Genomic DNA, 25,796 nt, shown 5'->3' on the forward strand with positions numbered 1-25,796 from the left:
GGAGGAAGAGAGAGAGAGAGAGAGAGAGAGAGAGAGAGAACAAGAATATTTAAAAAGCAAAAATTCTATTAACTTCAAACAGCTGAAATATGAGTGTACTACTTAATACGAGCGTCACATATGATTGGTATACTGTAATATAGAAACGGTGAATTCACTCAAAAAGCACTAAAAACATTAAATGTCTACCTCGGATTACTATAAATTACTATGAATGATGAGAGAATAATTTTCTGGCTTCAAGTGGTGAGAGCTGCAAGAACACACCATTACTGACAATTAGAAATTAGTGCTTCATATGCCTAACCACATCAGCTTTAAGCAGACTTTTGTAGAAAGCTCTTACATGAGAGCATAGAAAACATTGTCACTTTTGATGTGATGTGTATTATGTGAAAAATAAGAAGGTCATCTAAGATTATGAAGCAATCTGATAACACTTACTCTTCACAGCATCAAGCGAAATGAAAAACTGGTTATTGTCAATGATTCCACAATTCTCAGGGCTTCTTATTCAATAGCTTCTTATTAGTTAGTGTAATACGAAATATCCAATAAACATTAAGAAAAGCATTGGAATAAATTTTTCACCGAAAAAGGGCTTAATTTTCATCAAGATAAAGCATTTTCAGTAATTACAATTCTGGTACAGAAGGCAATTCTAGATATAACTATGAAATAGAGAAAATGATTGAAATAAAATGAATTTAATGATGATGGAAAGAAAATTTTTTGAACAAAGCTGGGAAAACAGATTCGCAGCAACAAAGAGTAACAGCAGTTTCAACTCGCAAAAATTGAGTTGGGATTGACAAAGAATTTTGGGTACAAGTGATGCATGCACATTAGATTGCCTTTGGTCTGGCTGACAACAAACTGGCCAACCTGGTAACATTTGGGATACAAATACTGGGTATATACCATATATCAAGTAAGAATGACGATGTGCTGAAATCGCAGCAGTTCATTTTGGCACAGTACATGTCAGCTTTTAAGGAAATCTCATGAAGAGGAATGCAAAGTTTTATACAAAGAATCACATTGATTACTTTGAGTCATATGCCATTAGCTCCTAAGGCGTTCCTGTAGATGGAGCACATAGCCCTGGTAAGAGAGATTTCCAAGTGCTCCACTTGGTTTCTAAGGCACTGACTGACAACAGTAGCCGCTGTATTTTGATCTGAGGTATATTTTGGTCTGAAAACTACATCTGAAAGCTTTCCCTATGGAGCTAAATGTCGCCTTATAAGAAAAATGAATAATTTCAGGACTCAAGTATGTCCAAACGAAGAGGCACATTGAAGCATTTGCTTTAAATCTATATATGAAACCTAGTTTTTGGCACCCAGATTCACTTAACAAAACAACCTGAAACACATTGGGCGAATCATTAGTATGACACATTGGCTTAAATCTATCTACCTTTCTACTGACTAACGCAATACACTTAAAAATAGTATTCAACAGTCTTTTCACCATACATGTGGTCGTGATAATAACCTATGCATTATCATTAGCTTAAGGAAACATCAATGGAACATTCACATAGGTGTTATTACCAAGATTTTTTAAGTCACTTTGAAAAATCAGGAACATTCATTCAGTGAATCCCAGAATAATAAGGCGAAATGACTGTTCAGGCAACCAGTTCTCTCATTGAGGACATTCCCTCTTCTTTGTACATTTAGAACATGAATGGTAGCAAGAACGCCGTCATTCATTCCGTATCAGAAATGCTGTAGACTATGTATATCTTTCTCAAATATGCAACTTTATTAGCATTAGTAACCGGAAGAATTTTATGTCCAGTTTGTTAACATCGGTTTTAACATTATTCACTATATTGTTTTAGCACTCAATTTTCCTGAATTTTTAGAGTATACTTTAATTATGTATTGATCAAGGACTGTCTGGAGCTTTGTCATGAAGAACCAGCGATGACATAGACCTATTTACACAGAACGGTATTTTTTTTCTTCTTGTTTAACACTAGACACAAAGTCAACAACCATGTAACAGAAAATAACATGGAGTGCATCATCTGTAAAACATATTTTCTTGCCAGATGGGTCAGCTAAAAAATGATTATACATTAACATTATCAAGCAATAAGCTGATATTTGGTTCTGCGTGAATATGATGAGATTCTTTAAGTGTCTGACTTAGAATAGCTTCAACGTTCAATGTTCTCACATTCTAACAAAATGTTCAAGGTATTTCTCACAAAGGCCACTGACTGACTGACTGACTCATTGATTCTACCACACTTTTGAACTTACCTTGAAAACAATAATTTTCTTTTGCTCGATCTGAAGCATTGACAATTTCATTACACGTGCACTGGTTCATCATCCTCTTCACTTGTTAAACTATGATTGTGATGTGCATGAGAATACGAATTCTGTGTTCCCATATTAGGCTCTTCATTTGGACTATTCACTTCTATTGCCGCAGCATTCACTGTAACTTCACATTTATCATTCTCTTTCTTCTCTTCACTTCTTAAACCTTCCATATCTTTCTTTAATGAAACATCATTGCTCAATGGCTCTTTCTTCTCACCATTGAAATGTTCCCGATGTTTTTCTCCACTCCTCTGTAAGATGTCCTCGTCACGAGAATCCCGGAGATTCTCGTCACCACTGCAATCTCTCCTCCTCCTCCTGCTCTTCCTGCTCCTCCTCCTCCTCCTCCTCCATCGAGGGATTCTTGTTTCTCCTCTTGTATCCCTATAATATTTTCATCCCTATTTTGAGTGTCATTTTGGTCTTGGGGCTTTTCATGGTCTTTATCTAATGGAGACGTTGCAAATCCATTAACTGCTGGATGTGGAAAGTTCTCTGGGCCAGATTGTTCATCAATAGTGTCCATCGGGATGCTGTTCTGCATATGGATTTGAGCTCCTGTCGTGGCAGCCAGAGATCCAGTTGAGATTTTCCTGCTTGGACAGAAGAGACAATGTAAAACATGAAAGTCATATTAGTGCGACTTGATGATGCTTCAACATCTGTGCTAATTTAATCTTAACCAGGAAATTATTTTTGGTAAAGTATACTGCATTACAATGCCTCATAGTACCTACTGTTTGAAATGGGTTGCTGTATTGCGTACATGTAGAAAAAGAATAAAAAAGATCCAGTTACCAAAGAGCGAGAATAGCCTCAGTAGGATAAAACCCTATCAACACATCCTAATCGGTCTTAGTTAGTAACGCGATTTTACACTTCCTTTTTCCACACAATGTTTCTCATCCTCTGAGGCGTTCGTGCTCTTTTTCTGTCGTGCCTTTTACCTCTTGTACCACTACTGGGCAACACTGATGACAATTATGTTTTGTCATCCCAATGAATGAATTTGGTCCCTTATAGCAGTCTGTCAGCTGAATGGGGCTTTCTTTGCACACCTCGCCCCCATCCCTAGGACTTGACTGCATTGGTATTGTTGCATATCTTAGTTCATTATAAACAGGGGAAAAAATTTCCCATCATAAAAAGTCATTTGCACTATACAGTCCGGATGGTATGATCAAACTTGACCACCATTCCCTTTAAAAACCAGTGGGTACTCGATATCCTCATCCAAATGTGATTATATTTAATTGGCAGAGCAAATAAAAAGACTATTGGATGCACTTCATATAATCTTTATATACATACATTAAATTTAAACATATCAACATACAAGCGAACATCATATCATGACCGTTGATATAAATGGAGTATTTACAGAATATTAACTCGTTATAAATCAAAAGCAAATAGTTAATTTATCAAGAAAATCAATTACTCTCATAATTTAAGGCTTTTGCAGTATGTACTGGCTAAGGAATATGGTATATAAAACACGTTTAGTACTAAATTTGGGAAGTCACATATCCTCAATTCACTTGTTTCCTGTTCTCCAGCAGACTGAATAAGTTCATCTTCATCATTTTCTCTACCCTCATCCTCAATTCCTTCTGAAAGATCCACTACAGAGACTGACATTATGTCATCTTCACTCCATAATGGTTCAAAATTCTCATTGTTCTCTTCCAACCATGTTCACTTGGGCTTGGAACTTCTTGAGCTGCAACATGCGCTCACTTGCACATTCTGGCTTGGTAGTTGGCTGTATTGGCATGTTGTGAAAGCACAGACTTGCATGATGGCACACATTCTAGATCAAAGTTAGACCCCAGCATCAAGTCTCCATTCTCACGCTTAGCTTTGGCCACTAGCTTTAGAGACCTCGCTGTGTTGATATCACATTCTTTATTTAGTTCATACAAAGAACACACGAAACGTTGTAAGCCCTGCATCAGAATTTGTGAGATTTGGCCAACATCATTATCAGGGATCTTATTTTATCTATTGAACTGCACTTGTCAACACCCGTGAATTCACACAGGCCTAAGAGTGCAGATCAAAGTTCCTGACCATATTCATTTGCCAATTTTGTGATATCAAAAAGCCTCCTTTTGTTACCATGGCCAATATCAAACAATACCCTTGAATCTATGTTATGAGCATGTCCTAGCAAAATGAAAAATATGTCAGTGTTAGAGGTTTTCACTCTCACCGTTTTGTAACCTTTCTTGCTGGCGATACAAGGTTTACAAAATGATTCGTGTGTCAGTATCTTCTTAGTCTGATTTCAGAGCTTCAATTTCTGTTACTTCAGTGCCATTCATTTCACCATTTTCTATTAGATATGCTTCTTTTTCTTTAATAAATATAATTTTTCTATGAATTTTATTAGCAAGTAAACGCTTTGCTTGTCCAGACCTTGAACTGTAGAACGACAAGCTGTTGCTTGTTTTCATGACATTTTAAGTAAGGTGTTTCCGTCCCCTGGTCTTCTTGTCTTCGGTCCACCTACGACAAATTTCTCACTCTCCTCTTCTCTCCCTTTCCATTGACTTGATGAAGTCTTTTGCATAAGTGTGTACTGAATACTGCATCATCTCTTGCACATACGTCATAAATTCTTTCACTTGTTTCGAAGAGAGTCTCTGGCAGTTGTTTCATGTAATATAACAGTGCGTTGCCATCCTCTGTTGTAATATCTGCACACTGCAGTTCTGAAGCATCAAATGATTCAATATTTTTTGTGAGATATGCAAATCCTTTGCTTTTGTCAGTTTTTGCTGGGGAAACCATCTGCAGGCGTTTGGTTGTATTTCATTACTTCTCTCAAATCTACCTTTACGTCTAACTCTTGACATTTGATCAAAAGCTGAAGTGCAATATTTATTTGATTTCTAAATGCCTCTGTCTTGCTTTGGCTTGACTTTAATCTTACTAGCTTAATCATATTGAACATTGTCTTTAGGTTTTTCCTTTCGATGGGGAAAACAAATTCCAGTTGTCTTTCATGACTTAGACTGATCTTTAGTCTTGTTTCTACAAGCTCACCCATAGACTTCTTCCCTATTTCCTTTGCATGCTAAAGATCATATTCAATTTCAGCCGGCACTGGTGCACCAGACACTACGCTATACATCATATTACTGTCGATTTCAAAAGGATTACTGAAAGATTGTATATATTGCCTCTTACACCTACCTCCTGCTCCTCCTCTGGACATTTCTTGTTTCATAAATGTTTCTTCAATGGCCGTACTTACAGCACACCTACTAACAGGCACAAAAGATCGAGCAACACTAAATGCTCCAAGTTTCAGCTATCCACTAGCTTCTGGATAACTCCAATCAGTATGAGCTAAGGACATAACAAAATATGGCATGTAACGAGCATAATTCTGTGCATCATAACTAAAAAACAAAGTTATCATGAGATATGCGCTGGGATAGTGAACAAAATTGTTTCTCTTTATGGATTCCTGCAAATGAAGTAGAAGCCATTAGTTTTTCATGTAACTGATCCAGAACACACCTGTCCTGCCATGATCACCTTTCCAGATTAAATCTGAACTGAATGTAGCTATCAGTGCATAACACAAATAACACAATGCTCCGGTTTTGCATCAATTCATCTAGAAGTGTCTCAGATGGTGCTTTCAAAATGAATATTGCATGAAATAAATTTGATATGGGTATTTAGGAAACAGACATTTAAAAAAGGTGAACTTCTGGGTGGCTTCTGTGGAGGAACATTATCAAGATGGAGAATTTACACTATACTCCAAATGAGTATTTTTTGTGGGAACATTTTTTTTCTATTATGCCATGATCCAAGGGAGTGGGGTGAAGTGGAGAGAAAGTGGTCTCAAAATATCAATATTACACCCTTTGAAATATCCTAACAATTTACAAAATTTCCCAGGCTGTTCTCAAAAGGAATAGACCTCGGTATTAGTTCAATATTACAGATTTTTATACTTTAGAGATGTTCCTAATCTGTATTTTTAACATTTATGAAAGTAATTTATATTTTCATGTTATGCTCTGACTAGTTTTTAGGAGTAACTTGTCAGTGACTACCTGCCTTCCTCAACAAGGCCTGAATTGGTAGCTAACAGATGAAGGTGAGGGTTTTGGTTCCTAAGCGCTCACTCCACAAACACAGTTATGGGAAAGGTAAAGTGAAAAAAAAGACATTGAAAAAACTTTCGAATACTGTGAAGGGAGTTGAAGTGCAGAGAAACACCTCATATGTTTATGGGATATTTATCCATTCTTTTTATTTTAATTTTGATAACTGTCGTTTCTTTTACAGATGGATTCGGTTTGTCACCACAGACAATTTAGTTCCTGAAATGTACATTGATTAAATATTAGCACTGCCTATGGAGTGCTCTGAGGAACAAACGGCACTGCATGGAAAGAGGTGAAATTCTGCAAAAATATTATATTATATCCCTTAGTGGCCCAAATCTCTAAAGTGATATTGTTGGTCCCTTTACCTGAGATGAAAATTTCCAAAAATACCTAGGAAAAGTTATAAGGTTTGACATTGTGAGTGAAGTAAATGAAAGTTCGCTTGTAACAGCTGAAGCAAACCACCTGAAACTGATGTTGCCTAAAAGATGGGTTTCAAACCCAATCAAGTATAAGTATGGTATGTTTCTGATAAAAGTAAAAATTTTTCTAGGTTAACAATGAGTGTTGTACAAATCTAAAATTTACCTGTTGACAGAGGAAGGATCATAAGAAAGCTGACATTCGACAGTTCGGTGGGAGGCAGCCGAGTGATTGGGTCTGTTCTCTGTTGAGCTAAAAGAAAGTTGTTCACGCGTTGTAGTTGCATTTCCTGAGGTGGAAAACTTTGAGTGGCTGAGCCGCTTAGATCCTACAACTTCCTTTACGTGACGAAGATATGGTTCCCATTTGCTACGTACCTGTCAGAAATAATTTTAAGAATTAAGTTTAAAAAATGCTTAGTTATTAAATTTCATAACTTATGTCAGAACCGATTAAATTAAATGCTGGTTCAAAAGAGTAAACTGAAATTTAAAATGAATACTGTTGCAAAAAATCGCTGGATCTTCTTTTTGCCCGAAAAATCCTTCACAACATTCAGGATTAGCAAGCAGAAGAAGAACACGGGCGGCCGGGCTTGTGGTTCTGTTATCATGTGTAAATAGGGTTGCAAAATATTCCTGATGCAGAAATTAGTATTGCGACCTGTTTTGTACAAATTAACGAATCTGTCAGTTTTGTATATCAGATTGCATTATTGATAGATTATCCAATGTAGAACTTTTGATGGAAAGGCTAGGTGACGGCTGGGCTTGTAGAGCTAGATTGGCCTCCTTCTAAGGGTAGCCTTAATTCAGGTAAGAAATGTTTAGCTCACATTGTGCCTTCCACAGCCAAGATTTGTTTGGTATCAAGAGCCTGTGTCATGGCATAAATTTTTCCTTGGGTATCCTTGTAATCCGGTGCTCAGTACATCTTTAATAATGTGTAAAGCCATTGTAAGGGGAATTTTGGTGCTTTTTTTGTAAAGTCTTTCTGCTCTTTGATAGTGCACCTTATAGCTGACTGCTTGGTCAATTCAGTGCTGTGCTTTAATTTCAGAGTTAATTTCATTGATAAGTTGCCAGTTGGAGCGAGTCCGCCTTTCAGTTTATGTTTGTTAATTCTAATAGTTTAGTTTTGTAATAAAATTGTAAATCATGTAAGGTTAGCAATTGTTCATTTTCCTTGGGACAGTCTCACGATTGTTACCTTGTTGTAGTGGCGCTCTCCTTGCCCAGTGTTGCTTGTTTTTGAGGTAACTTCGGTCGTGTTCACTATGTTAATGGCAGTCAAGGTTTAGACGGTAGCAAGTCAGTCAGAGGCAGTCAGGGTCTCAGCAGCAGAGCCTCGGTTATGTTTATCTGAGGGCCAGACAGTATACTGTAGCTTGTATTTTCGTCGTCTGGAGGGCGACATTCTTTGCAGGGACATCGTCTGTCATGGCATTGTTGCCATCATCTGAGGAACAACTGTATTTTGAGTATGGCCCCATTGGCAGTCTAGTTTTGTGTTTGACAGCTGTGTCTGTCTCCGTATCTCTATGGAGGTGGTTTTTCTGTGTGATGTATTTTTGCTGCCCAGAGTTACTTGTTATACCGTTTGGGTGTTGTGTTTTGTGCTGCGATTTTTGTTGTATTTGTATATAGTCTGTTAATCATCTAGTGTAATTATTAATGCTGCCTGAGAATTGTTCATTTGTATATTTTCATATCGTTAATGTTAATGCTGCCTGACTTATTGTGATGTAACTGAATATTGGATTGTACCTGTTTATTGGATTGTATAAATTCTTGATTCTGATTTCATTAGCAGTTATTTTTGTGCGATTAATTTAGTAAAGTAACTGCTCAGCTACTTCTTTTTCATTTGACTGACTGTTGATCTAAGTATTGGCAATGATGATTTACTTTTTAATGTCTCTAAACCTTGGCTCACTTGTACATAGTGTAAATGTTTTACTGTAATAAATGAATTTTAAGGTTATTTTTGTATTTTGTTGTTACTCTCCTTCCTCTGTGATTTGTTTCAACTGCTGCCAGGAGTTTGCATAATCCAGTCCAATTTCTTTTTTTATACTTAAGAACCTGGAGAACCATGTTAGTTCATAACAATCACCGCGGTATCTTGCTGGACCTTCCATTATATATTGGCATTTGTAGGTTTAGCCGTTCAGGCCAGATCCTCATAGTCCCATGTAATCCCGGGACGTAGAATCCAACCCCTGTTGGAGTGAAAATTTCCGACAACTACCACTAATAAGTGATTCAAATAAATAACTCAAGAGGAATTGGCCTTTGTGCATCTCTGCAGCACCTATAAAAAACAACTGATCGTTTCACTGCTGATCAATAACGAATTTTTCTGAAAAATGGAGCTGCCTAACAGACCCTACAGCAGCCGAGGCAGTTTAAAAAATATGCCAAGTACTGGCCTTAGGCCAGTTGTACACAAGCCACTCTGTGGCGCCACAGAGTGCTGTTGGTATGTGGTGGGGATGTGGCTTCCCAAAGGTTTCCATCATTTATAAGCTATGTTGAGCACACGAGTGTCTGTGGCAAGCGCCTGTGACAAGCTGTAGCTGATCCTGCCACACCTTTTAAAGAGTAGAAATCTATGGGAAGCCACTTCCCCGCTACACATTGATGCCACAGAGTGGCTCATGCATTCCTGGCTTTAAAGAGGCAAACAAAATGTCAGAGATCATCTACAACAAGGGTGTAATTATTTCAGAGTGAACTGAAATGGTGCAAAGCAAAGGAAATCTTTTAATACTGAAATATCTTCTGTTAGAGTTTATGTAACATCTATAGGATGATAGCAATATTCATATACACTATTCAATATGTGGATAAGCTTCTAAGGAAGAAATTACTTCCATAAAATCACCAGCCTGTTGACTGAATGAATCCATAAAATTGTCTTGAAACTTGCTAAAGCTTTCTCTCTTTCTAACCCTTGGCTGTTTGGCAGAACACAGAGGAAGGAAAATCTCAGTATGCCTCATTACTATTTTCATCAATTTATGTGAGACTAAAAATAGAGTAACCTTGTCAAACTGATTGATAAAAACAACAATCATCAACAGATGTACATCAAACATCAGGATAAAAAATTACATACTGTATAGTCGAGGGGTGTCATACTCATTCTGAGATTTTTTTTTGTATTGTAGTTTTGTTCCTTATAAAACATGCAGCTTATGTTTTCTTAAGGAAAATGAAACCATACTGACGAAACCCATGTGTCACCTTTAGTTGGAGCTGTACAGTTATTTTCCAGGGTGTGTTACATGTCTTGCACTGTAAGTCATCTATATACACATTCCACCTGCCTGGACTGTATCTGGCTGACAACTTGATGGCTTGAAGAACCTCCGCCTCATGAACTGGCAAGACAAACTGGCACCAGGTCTGATTCACTGTCTCCCCTGTTCGTTGAAGTAGACAACTACAGCTGTGTTGTTGCTCTTCAGCACCACTGAACACCCTCAAACTGTCTCAGAATGCTCACAATGCTAACCATGTTGCTTGAATTTTTAAGATGCTGATGTGCAGAAGCAGTGTGTCTTGTGTCCAAGTACTTGAAATGAATCCTCCTCTCAAGTGTACTCTCTGTTAATTCTTTGATGCATCCACGAATAGTAGCATCTCCAGAGGAGAGGAGCTCAGCTGAACCCCGGTAAGATGTGCTAATTGGCCAACCATCATGCTTGGCTCTCTCTCACTTCCCAAATCAGGGACACAAGATGGGAAGGAATTTCATAAGAGGAAGACCAATAATTCTTCAGTTGCCATAGAAGCCAGTGAAGACCTCTGCCTGTGGGGAACGATCTTACTTAATGACAGATGACCAAGGCCAAGCAGGTTGTCCCTGTTGTCATAGGAACAACTGTGCCACTACCTCCTTGAAATTGTTTAAATGAGAGTCCACTGGGAAGGCTCTCATTACTACTATGTTGAAAATCATACCTAGATACTTCTGTAGCTCTGTAGCTTGGGGATGAGACTGGATTTCTGCCATTTGATCATCCTCATCCCATCCCCAGATCAAGATAAAAAAGGTAAGACAATTCCTGTTCCACACGAGGCATTTCTTAAAGAAAGCCAGAATTGTCCAAGGTACTGCTGAATGTAAATATCTTTTGAATAGGCCGAAGCTGAGTCTAAGGTGAATAACAAAGCACAAAACCTTGAACAGGAATACTTGTATTGTTGACAAAGTGCAGGTACCTCTTAGAGTCCTGATAAATAGGTATCTGAAAATATGCATCCTAAAAGTCCATCAAAAACATGAAGTCACTGCCATTCCCAGCATGGACAAAGTCTATCAAATATACTCTTTCAGTACTGAGAGGTTGATGACTGGTCTCCAATACCTGGTTGCCATCTCTGCTAGAAAAGGCAGTTGTAAATACAGGATGACTGAAGATATTTTACTTTGAAAGAGTCTTTTTCCATCATTTCCTCCACCTCTGCAAACAAAGCCTGAGATTTCCAAGAATCTGGATACTAAGTTTGGAATAGCATTGGTATCATAAAATCAGTGGACAGACGTTCTTAAGCAGACTGACATGATCCATAGCTCTACATCCTGTCTCAACTACTTTGTCTAGTGGTGCAATAGGCAACCTCCAACTTGTGGCAGTGGAGGAAGGGGATCATTGCTCTCAACAGCCCCCTCTCTTCTTCATTCTTCCCTCTTTTCTTGGACTGACCACAGAAGGAGGTATGAAAGGGGTGAGAAGTCCCCCCCCGCCTCCATCCTTCCCAGAAGATGAAGAAGAATGCTCATTCTGTCTAAGTTTCTGAATCTGGACTGCTTCTGCTTGCCAGGCAAGGAGGGTTTTGCTAAATCCAAAGGTTTAGCGGCAGGTGCCTTTGACCCTTGTGAACAGAGAGTTCTGAGAGTCCTCCAATGAAGTTAAACTGTTGCATCAAACTTTCGGTACAGAGGTGAGTCCACCACTGAACTCTTCTGCAGAAAGAGACTGTTCTCCTGGGACACAGTGGGAAAACAAGAAGAGAATGCTCTCTCCCTCAAAGGACAATGGATACCTCGAGTGCCAGGTAAGGGCCCTACCTCCTGACACCAACAACCTCTTGTACATCACTCACTCACTTGTCTTGATGTAGCTTGAGAGTGTGACATCCAAAGGACTGGCCTTGAGACCGCCAGCACTGCCATCACTATAAGTTCCAAGGCTTTGGCTTTCACAGTTCTCCAGGCGAAGCACTCATAATGGAGTCTTTCTAGGGGGAGCTTGTTCGTCAGTTGGCAGATTGATGGATCCAGCATGTGATGAGAAGCTTCCATGAACTCTGGAAAGTAGACCCCTCTGCTGGCATGATAGAAGGAGGAGGAGGAGGAGTTTGCATAATCTGCAGGGAGTTCATCCCGCCAAAAATATCATAAGCTATGACCAAGGCTACCTGACTGACAGTTTCACCTCTGAAGCAGTGGCTAAATTTAGCTCTGAAAGTTGACATTGGGGGCAAGCTGGAAACAAAGGTCACCTCCCCGAGATTATTGCGCTCACAAATGTGTGACATAACCTCCTGAACACAATTTTTTTAAAAGGTGTTATGATATTTTGTTTTATGAAGTCAAGTGCTTTCTGTTTGCAGTTATTAACTAATTGTATTTGCCTTATTCTTCATAATACTTAAATTTTCACTATTGAAAATAAAATGAAATCTAAATTTAATTTGTTTCTGTACATTAGTTTCCCTCACCTTTATCTCATTTCTTTCGGTAAAATTTGGTGCGTAAATAGGGGAAAAATGAAAAATTTGTCTGAATGTTGAAGAAATCTGTCTCTTTGATGTTTTAGTCTTAAACACTAACAAATAAAACATGAAAGGAAGTTATTAACTGTTATAAATTAAATGACTTATCTGTTACATTGCAAACTCTTTCCAAACATCTGAAAGAGAGAGAGAGAGAGAGAGAGAGAGAGAGAGAGAGAGAGAGAGAGAGAGAGAGAGAGAGAGAGAGAGAGAGAGAGAGAGTGTTTTAGTATACCCTTGTATCTTGAAATGGAGTTGCCCCTTTTCTACCATCAAGAGGCAAATACACTCTCTCAACAAGAATGACGACATTACTGGCCAAAGGTCATCCAGGAGTACAGCGGCAAAACAGGTGACATTGAGAAAAGCAACACGCTCATCCAACTCTACAAGATGCCAATGGTGGTACATGATGACCTTTGGGCATATTATAGAAATCTGTGCCAGCAATACATGGGTCCTGTGCAAGAGGGACTGAATTACTCTCGAGCAGAAACTCATGAGTCTGAAAGGTTTCAGGCTGGAAATCTACAGACCAAACAGGAGGTCCCTTGACTCAAGGGGAGCTACTAGTGTCAGTACCAAGGACAGGATGGAGGGCAGAGCTGCTTATCATAGAACAGTGAACAGATCAGGTAAAGCATATGACAGTTTTTGTCACTAGCAAGCAGACTTGCAAGTTCTGTTTGAGAAAAGGGAGGCATACAGTGCTCCAGGTGGATCTGCAAGTGTAGCATAATACCTCTAAGCAAAATGTCAAATAAAAACATTATTTTATGCATGCCTGTGCACCAAAGTGTGTGTGTGTATGTGTGTGTGTGTGTGTGCGTGTGTGTGTGTGTGTGTGAGAGAGAGAGAGAGAGAGAGAGAGAGAGAGAGAGAGAGTGGTATATCATGGGTAGCCCAGATTTAGCTTGAAATGATCACATGAAAGGGGTCATACCATTCCTTTCCCAAGGGGCTCATGGGTGTTTTGAAAATTCTAGGAGTTCTAATGGCTTTCAAGAATATGAGGCCTCAAACGGTGGATCCCACATCTTTACACCTCTCCTTAGATGTAATTGCTATATTGCCCAGGAGTTCTATGCTTCAATGATCATGGAGCCGACAAAAGTTAGAGATTTTTTTAAGGCTATATGTACCCAAAACATATACTAGGGGTGATATGAGTTCAAAGGGCTGCCAAAGTACCATTCCAGTGTGCTCCATAAAAATACCATGGACAATTCTTTGGACAGCAGAGAGGGAGAGATTGCTTGCCACTTCTACCACTGCCTTGGTGAGTATGAAAAGACTTGTTTTCCAAGGACATTTCTGGTAAAGGTCTGGATGGTTGCAGAAGAAAAGAAGGGTATTTAAAAACCCCTGCTTCCTGGGAGAGTGAGGCATGAAGTTCTGACATGCAAGCAAATCTGGGACTCAAGATATGGCAGGGGTCTGTCAGTCAAACAAGGTGCAAGGCTTTGTCATGAGTGACAAATGATGATGGCTTATGGAGTGTAAAAATTCTTTTCAAACCAAGAATGGGTTTCTTACTATCATTCATTTTCCTAAAAAGAGGAAATTTCTTTTGTGCCATACTTGGTGCATCAAACACATAAAGTTCACTAGTGGCCACAGACATATCAGACCCAATTATCATGGATTTTTCTCAAATGAGGACAAAGTACTTGAATATGTTCTGTAAGTTTCATACACTTTTGAGAAAGGCATTGAATGAAACATTCACATAACATGTGCCTTAGTCTAGGAATTTCAATGGATTGGGAGTCAGAAGACTTGTAAGCATGTTCATTTCGACTTCAGATTGCAACCAAAATCAATAATAAGCTTAACCTTGATCCGTGGTGGGGGTGGAGAGAGAAATTTGTCAAAGGAGGGGAACTACTTTCCATGGTTCAACTTTGCAATTTCTTTAATTTGTTTGAGAGCTTTTCAAATAGTGCTGGTTGTCAACAAGCCAAATAAAAGTCAGTGCCTAAGTGCCTAGCCAGGGGACACTGCACAAATGTGACATGACATCATTATCCAAGGATTTAACATAAGGATAAATATATCAATAAATGACACTGTGTACACATTAAACAACACAGTGTGGTATAATTTCCAGTAAGATAGCAATACGACCAATAAAGCATTTGGCTGAAAATAATAACACTAGTGTTGCTAAACGATTAAGCGACAGAAATTTTTTTTGCACCAATCAAATAATATGCCTGAAAAAGGTTTTGCAATAATCTCCACCTGCAGACCTGAAAGAGGGCCCTCACCAAACAGGGTGATCTGATTACCCCTGCCCTGCAGTTAGTAATACTGCAAAGATCATCAGGTAGCTGGAAAATTGAAGCCTCTGAAGGGGACCCACATTTTTTTTGTTCTAGACAACATGAAAATGTGTATTGTGATGATGTGTATTGTGAAGCTCAGCTCCTGCCATTAGTCATGCAGTTTGTCCTACTGATGGCTCATGCAAGGAAGTGGCCCTTGTCATCAATCCCCTCCACGGGGTCGCTGAAGGTAACTGCAGACTCTCTGCTGAGGCTGGTGGTTTATTTGGCCAAGTATATGATGGACAAGTCCTCCGTTCTAATGATTGCCAATCTGCTTCCATATCTGACAATGGACCTGTTTGCTACATGGGAGAACCATCAACTTCCAGTGTATGTCTCTGAACCTGGATATTCAGCCAATAACAAGAGATGTATTCCTACAGGATTGGAAAATGGAGGGCATTCTATCTCTTTCTTCCATTGTCCCAGATTTGGATTGAACAAACTGCTAACCTTCAATGAAGCCACCTCCCTAGTGGCCCCACATTGGCCCAATAGTTGTTGATTTATTCCACTTAAACAATGGGTGAGGAATTCTATTTGATTACCATACATTAGGAAGGAAAGTCATCTACTACACATCTTTCTGAGCCGTGCCCTTCATGTCTGGATTCTATAAATTTAATATAGCATGAAAACATGTGCCCAGCATTATTATGAGGTTCCTGGTGCAGGGAATACAGGCTTCATCTATCTAGCAATATCAGGCCATATGGTAAGTGTGGTTGGGTTACCTGCAAAGAGACCCAGGTTGAAATTACAATTCAAACCATTCAGAACTTTTTCTGATTCATCTGTTTGAGGTCATGTTCCTTGACATTACTACAGTTATCATGCACAAGATTTAACTGTCAAAGCCTTTTTTCTAAGGGTTGTATAGACTCCAATACTAGTCTTTGGCATTATTCTCTGGTCCTTTACACTGGAAAGATCTGATCCTGCAAGGCTACTACTCTTACTGAGGTTCTTTAATGCCTGCTGTCTCCAAAAGGTGGTGTTCTTAATTGCCTTGGCATTGGATACCTAGATCAGTGAACTCACCTCTCTTAAAACAGACAATGCTTCATCACCCACAGAAGTAGCTGTCATTTGCTCTTGTTGCCTGACCCATTATTTATAGCCAAGAATGGGAACCTGTTGAACAGAGAATCCCCTATTCACCTGTGGAAACTCAATATTACAGATACCATGTTATACTTGGCCCAGTCCCTTCAGGTTTACTAGATGTCACAACTACCTTTATCCACATGGTCCTTCTCTCAAACCTGGCCACTCTCACTGTAAGGGCAAAGTATGATCTTAATGTCCCTAATTACAAAGGCAGAGCCCCATTCTTTTTCTTAGGGTACTTATGAGATATTGCTGGATTGAGTGGTTATCCTGCATCCCATCCCACCTTACTTAGGTAAGTCATATAGTTAGAAGACATGGAATCTGTAGTGAATAGCTTCTTTCACGGACCTGGTGTGTAGTGGCAGATCTGGTACATCCTGTGCACTGATGCCACGTTTATGGAAGTAGGTGAATAGTGATCCCCGTGTAATTGCTGCAGGCTTTATAAAGAGCCTTCCCGCGTAGAGTCCTTTATACTCTATTACTGTGCCAACAGGCATTTTCTTGTCTTAACCAGCTTTCAGAGATTTCTTGATATTAGTTGGTCTGCCTTGGGGAACCCTTGCCGGAACCAAGGGTAACTCCCTTTAAGCAGTCACAGTGGCTTCATAAAAACATGTAAAATGTGTGTGTGACAAACAGTTTGAGGGCAACTGCATGTTTCATTATCACAAAATCTTAAAACAAGAGAATTGAAAAAAACACATTGTTTTAGACATCCTGTTCAAGCATATGCAATAGCATTTGACTCAAAGAATGCCATCATTATAAATGCAGTTCATGAAAATATAGTATTTGAATTTATTCCATAATAATAATAATAATAATAATAATAATAATAATAATAATAATAATAATAATAATAATAATAATAATAATAATAAAATCCTCATAGTAGCACGAGTCTTCAAATGGAGAAACAAATCCACAGTTATGTAAATGTACATATATTTAAATTTAAAACTTAAGGAAAGCTATCCTTAAAGTTTTAAATTTAAATATATGTACATTAATGTAACTGTGAATTTGTTGTTTCTCCAATAATAATAATAATAATAATGATAATAATAATAATAATAATAATAATAATAATAATAATAATAATAATAATAATAATAATAATAATAATAATACTCAAGTCAAAACTCAATGCCAGAAATATAATAAAAGCCATAAACACATGGGCAGTGCCAGTAATCAGATACAGCGCAGGAATAGTGGAATGGACGAAGGCAGAACTCCGCAGCATAGATCAGAAAACCAGGAAACATATGACAATACACAAAGCACTACACCCAAGAGCAAATACGGACAGACTATACATAACACGAAAGGAAGGAGGGAGAGGACTACTAAGTATAGAGGACTTTGTCAACATCGAAATCAGAGCACTGGGGCAATATCTGAAAACCAGTGAAGACGAGTGGCTCAAGAGTGCATGGGAAGAAGGACTAATAGAAGTAGACGAAGACCCAGAAATATACAGAGACAGGAGAATGACAGACAGAACAGAGGACTGGCACAACAAACCAATGCACGGACAATACATGAGACAAACTAAAGAACTAGCCAGCGATGACACATGGCAATGGCTACAGAGGGGAGAGCTAAAGAAGGAAACTGAAGGAATGATAACAGCGGCACAAGATCAGGCCCTAAGAACCAGATATGTTCAAAGAACGATAGACGGAAATAACATCTCTCCCATATGTAGGAAGTGCAATACGAAAAATGAAACCATAAACCACATAGCAAGCAAATGCCCGGCACTTGCCCAGAACCAGTACAAAAAGAGGCATGATTCAGTGGCAAAAGCCCTCCACTGGAGCCTGTGCAAGAAACATCAGCTACCTTGCAGTAGTAAGTGGTATGAGCACCAACCTGAGGGAGTGATAGAAAACGATCAGGCAAAGATCCTCTGGGACTATGGTATCAGGACGGATAGGGTGATACGTGCAAATAGACCAGACGTGACTTTGATTGACAAAGTCAAGAAGAAAGTATCACTCATTGATGTCGCAATACCATGGGACACCAGAGTTGAAGAGAAAGAGAGGGAAAAAATGGATAAGTATCAAGATCTGAAAATAGAAATAAGAAGGAAATGGGATATGCCAGTGGAAATTGTACCCATAATCATAGGAGCACTAGGCACGATCCCAAGATCCCTGAAAAGGAATCTAGAAAAACTAGAGGCTGAAGTAGCTCCAGGACTCATGCACACATAGTAAGAAAAGTGATGGACTCCTAAGGAGGCAGGATGCAACCCGGAACCCCACACTATAAATAACACCCAGTCGAATTGGAGGACTGTGATAGAGCAAAAAAGAAAGAAAAAAAAAATAATAATAATAATATCAATAATAATAATAATAATACCAAAGATTCACGGACATCACAACAAACACAATTAGACACCAACTAAAGAAAATGCCCAACTGGAAAGCCCCAGGTCCCGATGAAGTCCATGGATACTGGCTCAAAACTTCAAGGCCCTACACCCAAGAATAGCAGAACATCTCCAGCATTGTATCACAAATCACCATGCGCCCAAATGGATGACCACAGGAAGAACATCCTTAGTCCAGAAAGACAAGAGTAAGGGAAATATAGCCAGTAACTACAGGCCTATCACCTACTTACCAATAATGTGGAAGTTACTAACAGGTATTATCAGTGAAAGGCTATACAACTGCCTAGAGGATACAAACACCATCCCCCACCAACAGAAACGCTGCAGAAGGAAGTGTAGGGGCACAAAAGTCCAGCTCCTGATAGACAAAATGGTAATGAAGAACAGTAGGAGAAGGAAAACCAACCTAAGCATGGCATGGATAAACTATAAAAAAAGCCTTCGGCATGATACCACACACATGGCTAATAGAATGCCTGAAAATATATGGGGCAGAGGAAAACACCATCAGCTTCCTCAAAAATACTATGCGCAACTGGAATACAATACTCACAAGCTCTGGAATAAGACTAGCAGAGGTTAATATCAGGAGAGGGATCTTCCAGGGCGACTCACTGTCCCCACTACTCTTCGTAGTAGCCATGACTCCCATGACAAAAGTACTTCAGAAGATAGATGTTGGGTACCAACTCAAGAAAAGAGGCCACAGAATCAACCATCTGATGTTCATGGACGACATCAAGCTGTATGGTAAGAGCATCAAGGAAATAGATACCCTAATCCAGACTGTAAGGATTGTATCTGGGGACATCAGGATGGAGTTTGGAATAGAAAAATGTGCCTTAGTCAACATACAAAAGGGCAAAGTAACAAGGTCTGAAGGGATAAAGCTACCAGATGGGAGCAACATCAGACACATAGATGAGACGGGATACAAATATCTGGGAATAATGGAAGAAGGGGATATAAAACACCAAGAGATGAAGGACACAATCAGTAAAGAATATATGCGAAGACTCAAGGTGATACTCAAGTCAAAACTCAACGCCGGAAATATGATAAAAGCCACAAACACATGGGCAGTACCAGTAATCAAATACAGTGCAGGAATAGTGGAATGGATGAAAGCAGAACTTTGCAGCATAGACCAGAAAACGAGGAAACATATGACAAAACACAAAGCATTACACCCTAGAGCAAATATGGACAGACTATACATAACACGAAAGGAAGGAGGGAGGGGACTACTAAGCATAGAGGACTGCGTCAACACCGAGAATAGACCACTGGGGCAATAAATGAAAACCAGTGAAGACGAGTGGCTCAAGAGTGCATGGGAAGAAGGACTGATAAAAGTAGACGAAGACCCAGAAATATACAGAGACAGGAGAATGACAAACAGTAGAGGAATGGCACAACAAACCAATGAATGGACAATACACGAGACAGACTAAAGAACTAGCGAGTGATGACACATGGCAATGGCTACAGAGGGGAGAGCTCAAGAAGGAAACTGAAGGAATGATAACAGCGGCACAAGATCAAGCCCTAAGAACCAAAATATGTGCAAAGAATGATAGATGGAAATAACATCTCTCCAATATGTAGGAAATGCAATACAAAAAATGAAACCATAAACCACATAGCAAGCAAATGTCCGGCACTTGCATGAGCCAGTACAAAAAGAGGCATGATTCAGTGGCAAAAGCCCTCCACTGGAGCCTGTGCAAGAAATACCAGCTACCTTGCAGAAATAAGTGGTACGAGCACCAACCTGAGGGAGTGATAGAAAACGATCAGGCAAAGATCCTCTGGGACTTTGGTATCAGAGCAGATAGGGTGGTATGTGCAAATAGGCCAGACGTGACGTTGATTGACAAAATCAAGAAGAAAGTATCACTCATTGATGTTGCAATACCATGGTACACCAGAGTTGAAGAGAAAGAAAGGGAAAAAATGGATAAGTATCAAGACCTGAAAATAGAAATAAGAAGGATATGGGATATGCAAGTGGAAATTGTACCCATAATCATAGGAACACTAGACACGATTCCAAGATCCCTGAAAAGGAATCTGGAAAAACTAGAGGCTGAAGTAGCTCCAGGACTCATGCAGAAGAGTGTGATCCTAGAAACGGCGCACATAGCAAGAAAAGTGATGGACTCCTAAGGAGGCAGGATGCAACCCAGAACCCCACACTATAAATACTAACCAGTCGAATTGGAGGACTTGTGATAGACCGAAAAAAAATAATAAAAAACGGAAATGTAGTTGTATTTTACACTACAATTCCTACATCATTGTGTACAGAAATACAATAAAAGAATATATGTGAATTATTAAAGCTTATATCCTACCTTTTGTATCCTCTCCTTAACCTCATGGTGATCATTGCAAAAAAAGTAATTCTAATTAATTTGTATTCTCATGTTATTTATCAGCAATTTCATAATAACGAAAAATAAAAATGAAAATGAGTCTTTTCTGATACCAAAAGATATCCCCAAAGCAAATGAAAAAATTTGTATATGGTAAGGCTCATCTGAATGTTCTTTTAGACAGAAAGCTTAATAATGATAGAGCTGAATTACTTTAAAAATTGCAATTTCTTACCTAGTGTATCCTCATTTCAACACTCTATGATATGCTAATGAACTGAATTCAATTTAGTTGCAACCCTATGCAATTACATATCAGATTATGTGTTCTACAGATGTATAAAAGTACACACAAGGAATAAAAATGAGTAATATCAGACACAAAATAAAATCTGGATGTGGTAAGGATTATTCGAATTAGCTTTAAAAATCTCAGCTCTGATAAATTAAGGCCAAGGCTGTAAATTCTAAAACATTTCCCTAGTCATCTACCAGAGGGAAGAATTTCCCCAATAAATAAATACCATTGCTACAAATGGGATGTCAAGCTGTCAGATAGGAATATGCACTACTAAGAAACCCACTGAGATAAATTGGATTAGATCTTATTTATGAAACTGAAGCTGTCAAACCAAGCACTGGGGTGCTTTCGGCCATTCAAGGTTTCAGAGTGAAAAGGGGGAGGAGTAGTTGTTATTGCTTTAGATGAAGCGCACCTTGAACTGGCAGAGGCTCACGCTCAAGGGCAGTTCGTATCAGTGGCTGGACGGCAAGAAAAGGAGATCCCGAAAATAACTTTCACGACAGCAAGACTGAAGAAAGGAGGCAGGAATGGAATTAAAGCAAAAGCTAGACAGCTGAAGGAATGCTGCAAACACCCTATGGTAATGCCTACAGTGCATCTCGTAAAGCAAACTGATGACATTAGCCCTCTGCAGAGAGATACCTTGGAGAAAACAACTTGTGAATGGGGCAGGAATTCCAGTGGGCCCTTTGAGAGACTGACATAACATAACATGTCGAAATGACACTGTTTGAGCACTGAAAGTTCCACTTTTAACATCACTGTACCCTTAACTATGCAAAATATAATCCCAAGCTGGCGGAATATCTTCATGCACAAACACATATTCCTTACTACTGCAGACTAGCGAGGCACTGAAAAAATGGGAAGTCGAGACAGCAATTAGCGAAGCACATGGGAGTTAGCAAAAGCCTTAAAGGCTATGGAAGAGAGCTCTTTAGTTGTCCAGTAGCCTTCCAAAATAGGAATCTTCCTCATTTGGACACATGGGCTGATCTGGGTTGGTTCTTGATAAGGGGTTTTACTTCTCTGTAGCAAAGATCTTGTAACAAACCTTGCTAAATGATGAATTCACGGAAGAGCAGGTCATGGGCATTTCCACCTTTAGCTGCTATTGAAGCTTAAGGTCCAGGGCTTTAGCAGCCACAGCCTCCAGTCTCACAGAGGTACTTCATTCTTTTTCAAGACCATAAGGTGCAGAACTAAACCATGACAACCTCTAATAACCAAAGAGGAAATACGTGAGCATTTGAGATACTACTTGCTCTTGAATTCTCTAAATCCTACTGTTGCTCATGAGACAAAGAACATGTCCTTTATCTGAGGAAGTTTTCCAGCTTCCAACTCTAACAGCCTTTGATAGTGAAGGCAAACAGGTTAATGAGACCCCAGAATCCGGACCTGAAAAATATGCCGAGTTTAATGCCTGTCCCATTTATGTAAAATTCTCCAACAATTTGTCTAAATCTTACACATTTTTATTTTATTTAGTACGCTGAGGATTTTATTGTCAGTGTAACAAGTTTGTAGCAGAATGGCTTGATATGTTCTTGCTTATCTTTTTTTAATATTCTTAGTTTTCATTATATGATATAGTTTGCATTACACGAAATAGTTTTTAAATAGTTTTATGTCCTACGAGAAATTTATTTCTTGTCAAGTAAAATGCAGAAACTGTTTAAATACTATACACACACACACACACCACACACACACACACACACACACACACACACACATATATATATATATATATATATATATATATATATATATATATATATATATATATATATATATAGTGGAATTTGGGAAAAGTTACCCAGTTCTTAAGGAATCCAACCTGTTGATGACTGCACAAGAACTCATCATATGACAAACAAAAGTACTTGTACTGTGGTTAATCATATCACACTCAAGAGACGACAGCTGTGAAAGCCGACTCGAAAGGCAGAGGCCAAAACTGTTCTGTAAATCTGAACCACAAAACTGTCATCATTCCCATCAAGTAGATTATGCTTTGGATTTAGTGTGTTTTTGTGTTTGTAGATATAGAGATAATAAAAAGTCGTTTAATACTTACTTTTCTGAAGTTTCATTGTAATAAACAGAAAAATTGATTAGATTTTAGAATGAATCTGTGTTTAGTACTAAATCCAAGATGTTGTCATCACTGTCTTTATCATTTCTGTATCTACAATATGGTATTTTTTATTTATGGAAAATGGTAACTCCGGTGCTTGGGAAAGAAAGTATGATCTTGGAACAAAAACCTGCTTCATCTCACGTGTGCTGTTATGATGAATAAAGTGGGAAACTCGGCAAGGTTCTCTAAACTGAATATGATGTGGAGAATAGTGTCCTCACTAGTCTGATGATGACTGAAGCTGTGGACCCGAAAGCGGCCTATTTAGTGTTGACCTTGAAGGGACAAAAAAAAAAAAAAAGAAAAAAAAGCCTCCTCTTTGCCTTATACCTTTCTCTTCAAACGTCCTACAATTCAGACTTGTCACCACAGACCGCATAAGACAAAATAGGCGAGACTGTCAAGAAACCCTCGCCTTATTCTTTTGGTGATCTCTGAGGGAGTGCAGGTCATTTTCTGCAAAGCGTGACGTGTTATAATTTAGAAGAAAACCTCGGTTCTCAAGAAAAACTCTGATACTAATAGACAATGACACTGATCTAGCTAAAATTTTTTTTTCCTTTTTTTTTGGAGAAAATAATTTACAATCTCGTGTTTGTGATGCAGCAAAGTGCGACTACCCTTCCCCATATCATATCTGCTTGGGTGACAATGACAGCTGTAAACTACAGAAACTGTATATGTAATTTCTAGAGTGGAGGGGATTTCTTGGTTTTGGGACACAAGGGAGTACTAAATTAGGAAGTGAGGGAAAAAACAAGACTATAATTTTATCAGAATCTCTTTCTATGATCAACTCACCAGTTTTAACCTACTAAGAGAGAAGTGTGAGGCCACATTCTGCATAACAGGCAGTCTTATGGGAAACTAGTTTTTCTGCTCCAAAAACAGACTTGATTCACACGCTTTTTCTTCACCAGTGTCGTTTCCCATTCATATCTATCAAATGGTCTTCTTAGGAAACCCCTAATTTACTATAATCCAGCACTTTCCCAAACACGTTTTCACATGAGCCTCTCCACTCTTATTATTCTGGATTATTGTAAATTAGGGGTTTCCTAAGAAGAAACACTGGTCAATCAACCGCACTTTTCGATAAAATCTTATAAGATTTTCTGCGCACTTCATGATGTTAAGCGTCAAAACTTTTTGCAATATACTCGTACTACGGATAAAATTGTTTAAAAAGAGAACCAATGGTGCAAGCTGTCCCTTGAATATACAGTAGTGTGATTATCATTTTGAGGATGTATTTAAAAAGGTTCATAATCACAGAAATAAAAACACTAAAATGAAAAAGAAAATTGCTGTTATCCATCATAAAAGAGAACTTTCAATTAACATGACATTACTGACTATAAAGCAGATTATACATAATTATTTTGTTAATAAATAATAGCTACTTTCGACAACGCATTTATTCCATTTACCTTCCCCCTTGAAGTTACTTGCATCCCCCAAAAATGTATCCATGGGCTTACGTCATGCATCCTAAAACAGTAAGCCACGGGAGAAATGAGATCAGCACCACTCAATGACTTCCGTCATGATAACTATCTTTTTGCATATTATCCAGTGATCCTTGCAGCCGTGTGTAGCTATAGGCAGGATTTCTTAAAGACCCAGCAGATGAACCAACCATGCTGGCTGCCTGGACCTGTACAAGGTGAAGTGAACCATCTTCTGTAATCGTTTGTGTTAAAAGAACTTTTTTCCACTTGAAATTATACCTGGCCAGGTTGGTGGGTTTGCAGACATTCGTTTTTGCTACTGCCAAACTTCGTGATTTCGTCTCGCTTTAGTTTCCCATAATTCTTACAATCCTCCATGTTTAAAGTCTTGTCAGTCTCTTCCTTGACCCTTTATTTCTTTCTCTTTCAGGCTTGAGCCACAAGGCATAACCACAACCACAATTTCAATTTTTGCACCTTTTCTTATATCCTCAGATATAGATGTCTGCTTCTTATTTCAACTATCAAATGTTATAAGTTGGCACTTGCAAGGGTGCCAGTGCCACTCAGTAGAGGAATGGGCTTTGCGATATCCCATGATTTCAACAATGAATTTGTATCTCTGACAGATTTCTGTAAGATGGTAAGGTTTTCATCATGACAGCCTTCAGCCTGTGAAGTCCTAATGTCCTTAACCCAAAACTCTCTGAAGGATATAAAGATGTTGTTGTTATAGCATTTGTATAGTCCAGGATATTAAAGAAGAAACTACATCATCTTTTTAACTAATAAAACTCATGAAAAGAATTGATCTTAGGAATCCTTTCGCTTGGACTTTTTGCACAGAAGCGGTAATTTTGCTATTCCTGACATGACTGTGTGAATGACTATCAAAGTTTTTTCGAAAAGGAGAAAACATTCCTCATTCACCAGAAGAGCGTGATATCATGCATAGGTACCTAACAGCTCTA

At 38.7% G+C, this 25,796-nt stretch overlaps 1 protein-coding gene across 2 annotated transcripts in view; it reads right to left on the reverse strand.

Moving 5' to 3' along the window:
* Positions 1 to 6: 6 nt before the first annotated feature.
* LOC135216107 (probable G-protein coupled receptor Mth-like 1) overlaps positions 7 to 25,796 on the reverse strand; it is a 256,897-nt gene continuing 231,107 nt past the window's right edge. For both annotated transcript variants that reach the window (XM_064251144.1, XM_064251145.1), the window contains exons 8-9: positions 7,070 to 7,281; positions 7 to 2,938 (exon numbers count right to left, since the gene is read on the reverse strand). In XM_064251144.1, the coding sequence (XP_064107214.1) occupies positions 2,542 to 2,938; positions 7,070 to 7,281 (609 nt within the window). In that variant the 3' untranslated portion in view covers positions 7 to 2,541. The remainder of the gene's footprint in view (positions 2,939 to 7,069; positions 7,282 to 25,796) is intronic.

The sequence above is a fragment of the Macrobrachium nipponense genome, chromosome 6, assembly GCF_015104395.2.
Source record: "Macrobrachium nipponense isolate FS-2020 chromosome 6, ASM1510439v2, whole genome shotgun sequence".
NCBI classification, from domain to species: Eukaryota; Metazoa; Arthropoda; class Malacostraca; order Decapoda; family Palaemonidae; genus Macrobrachium; species Macrobrachium nipponense.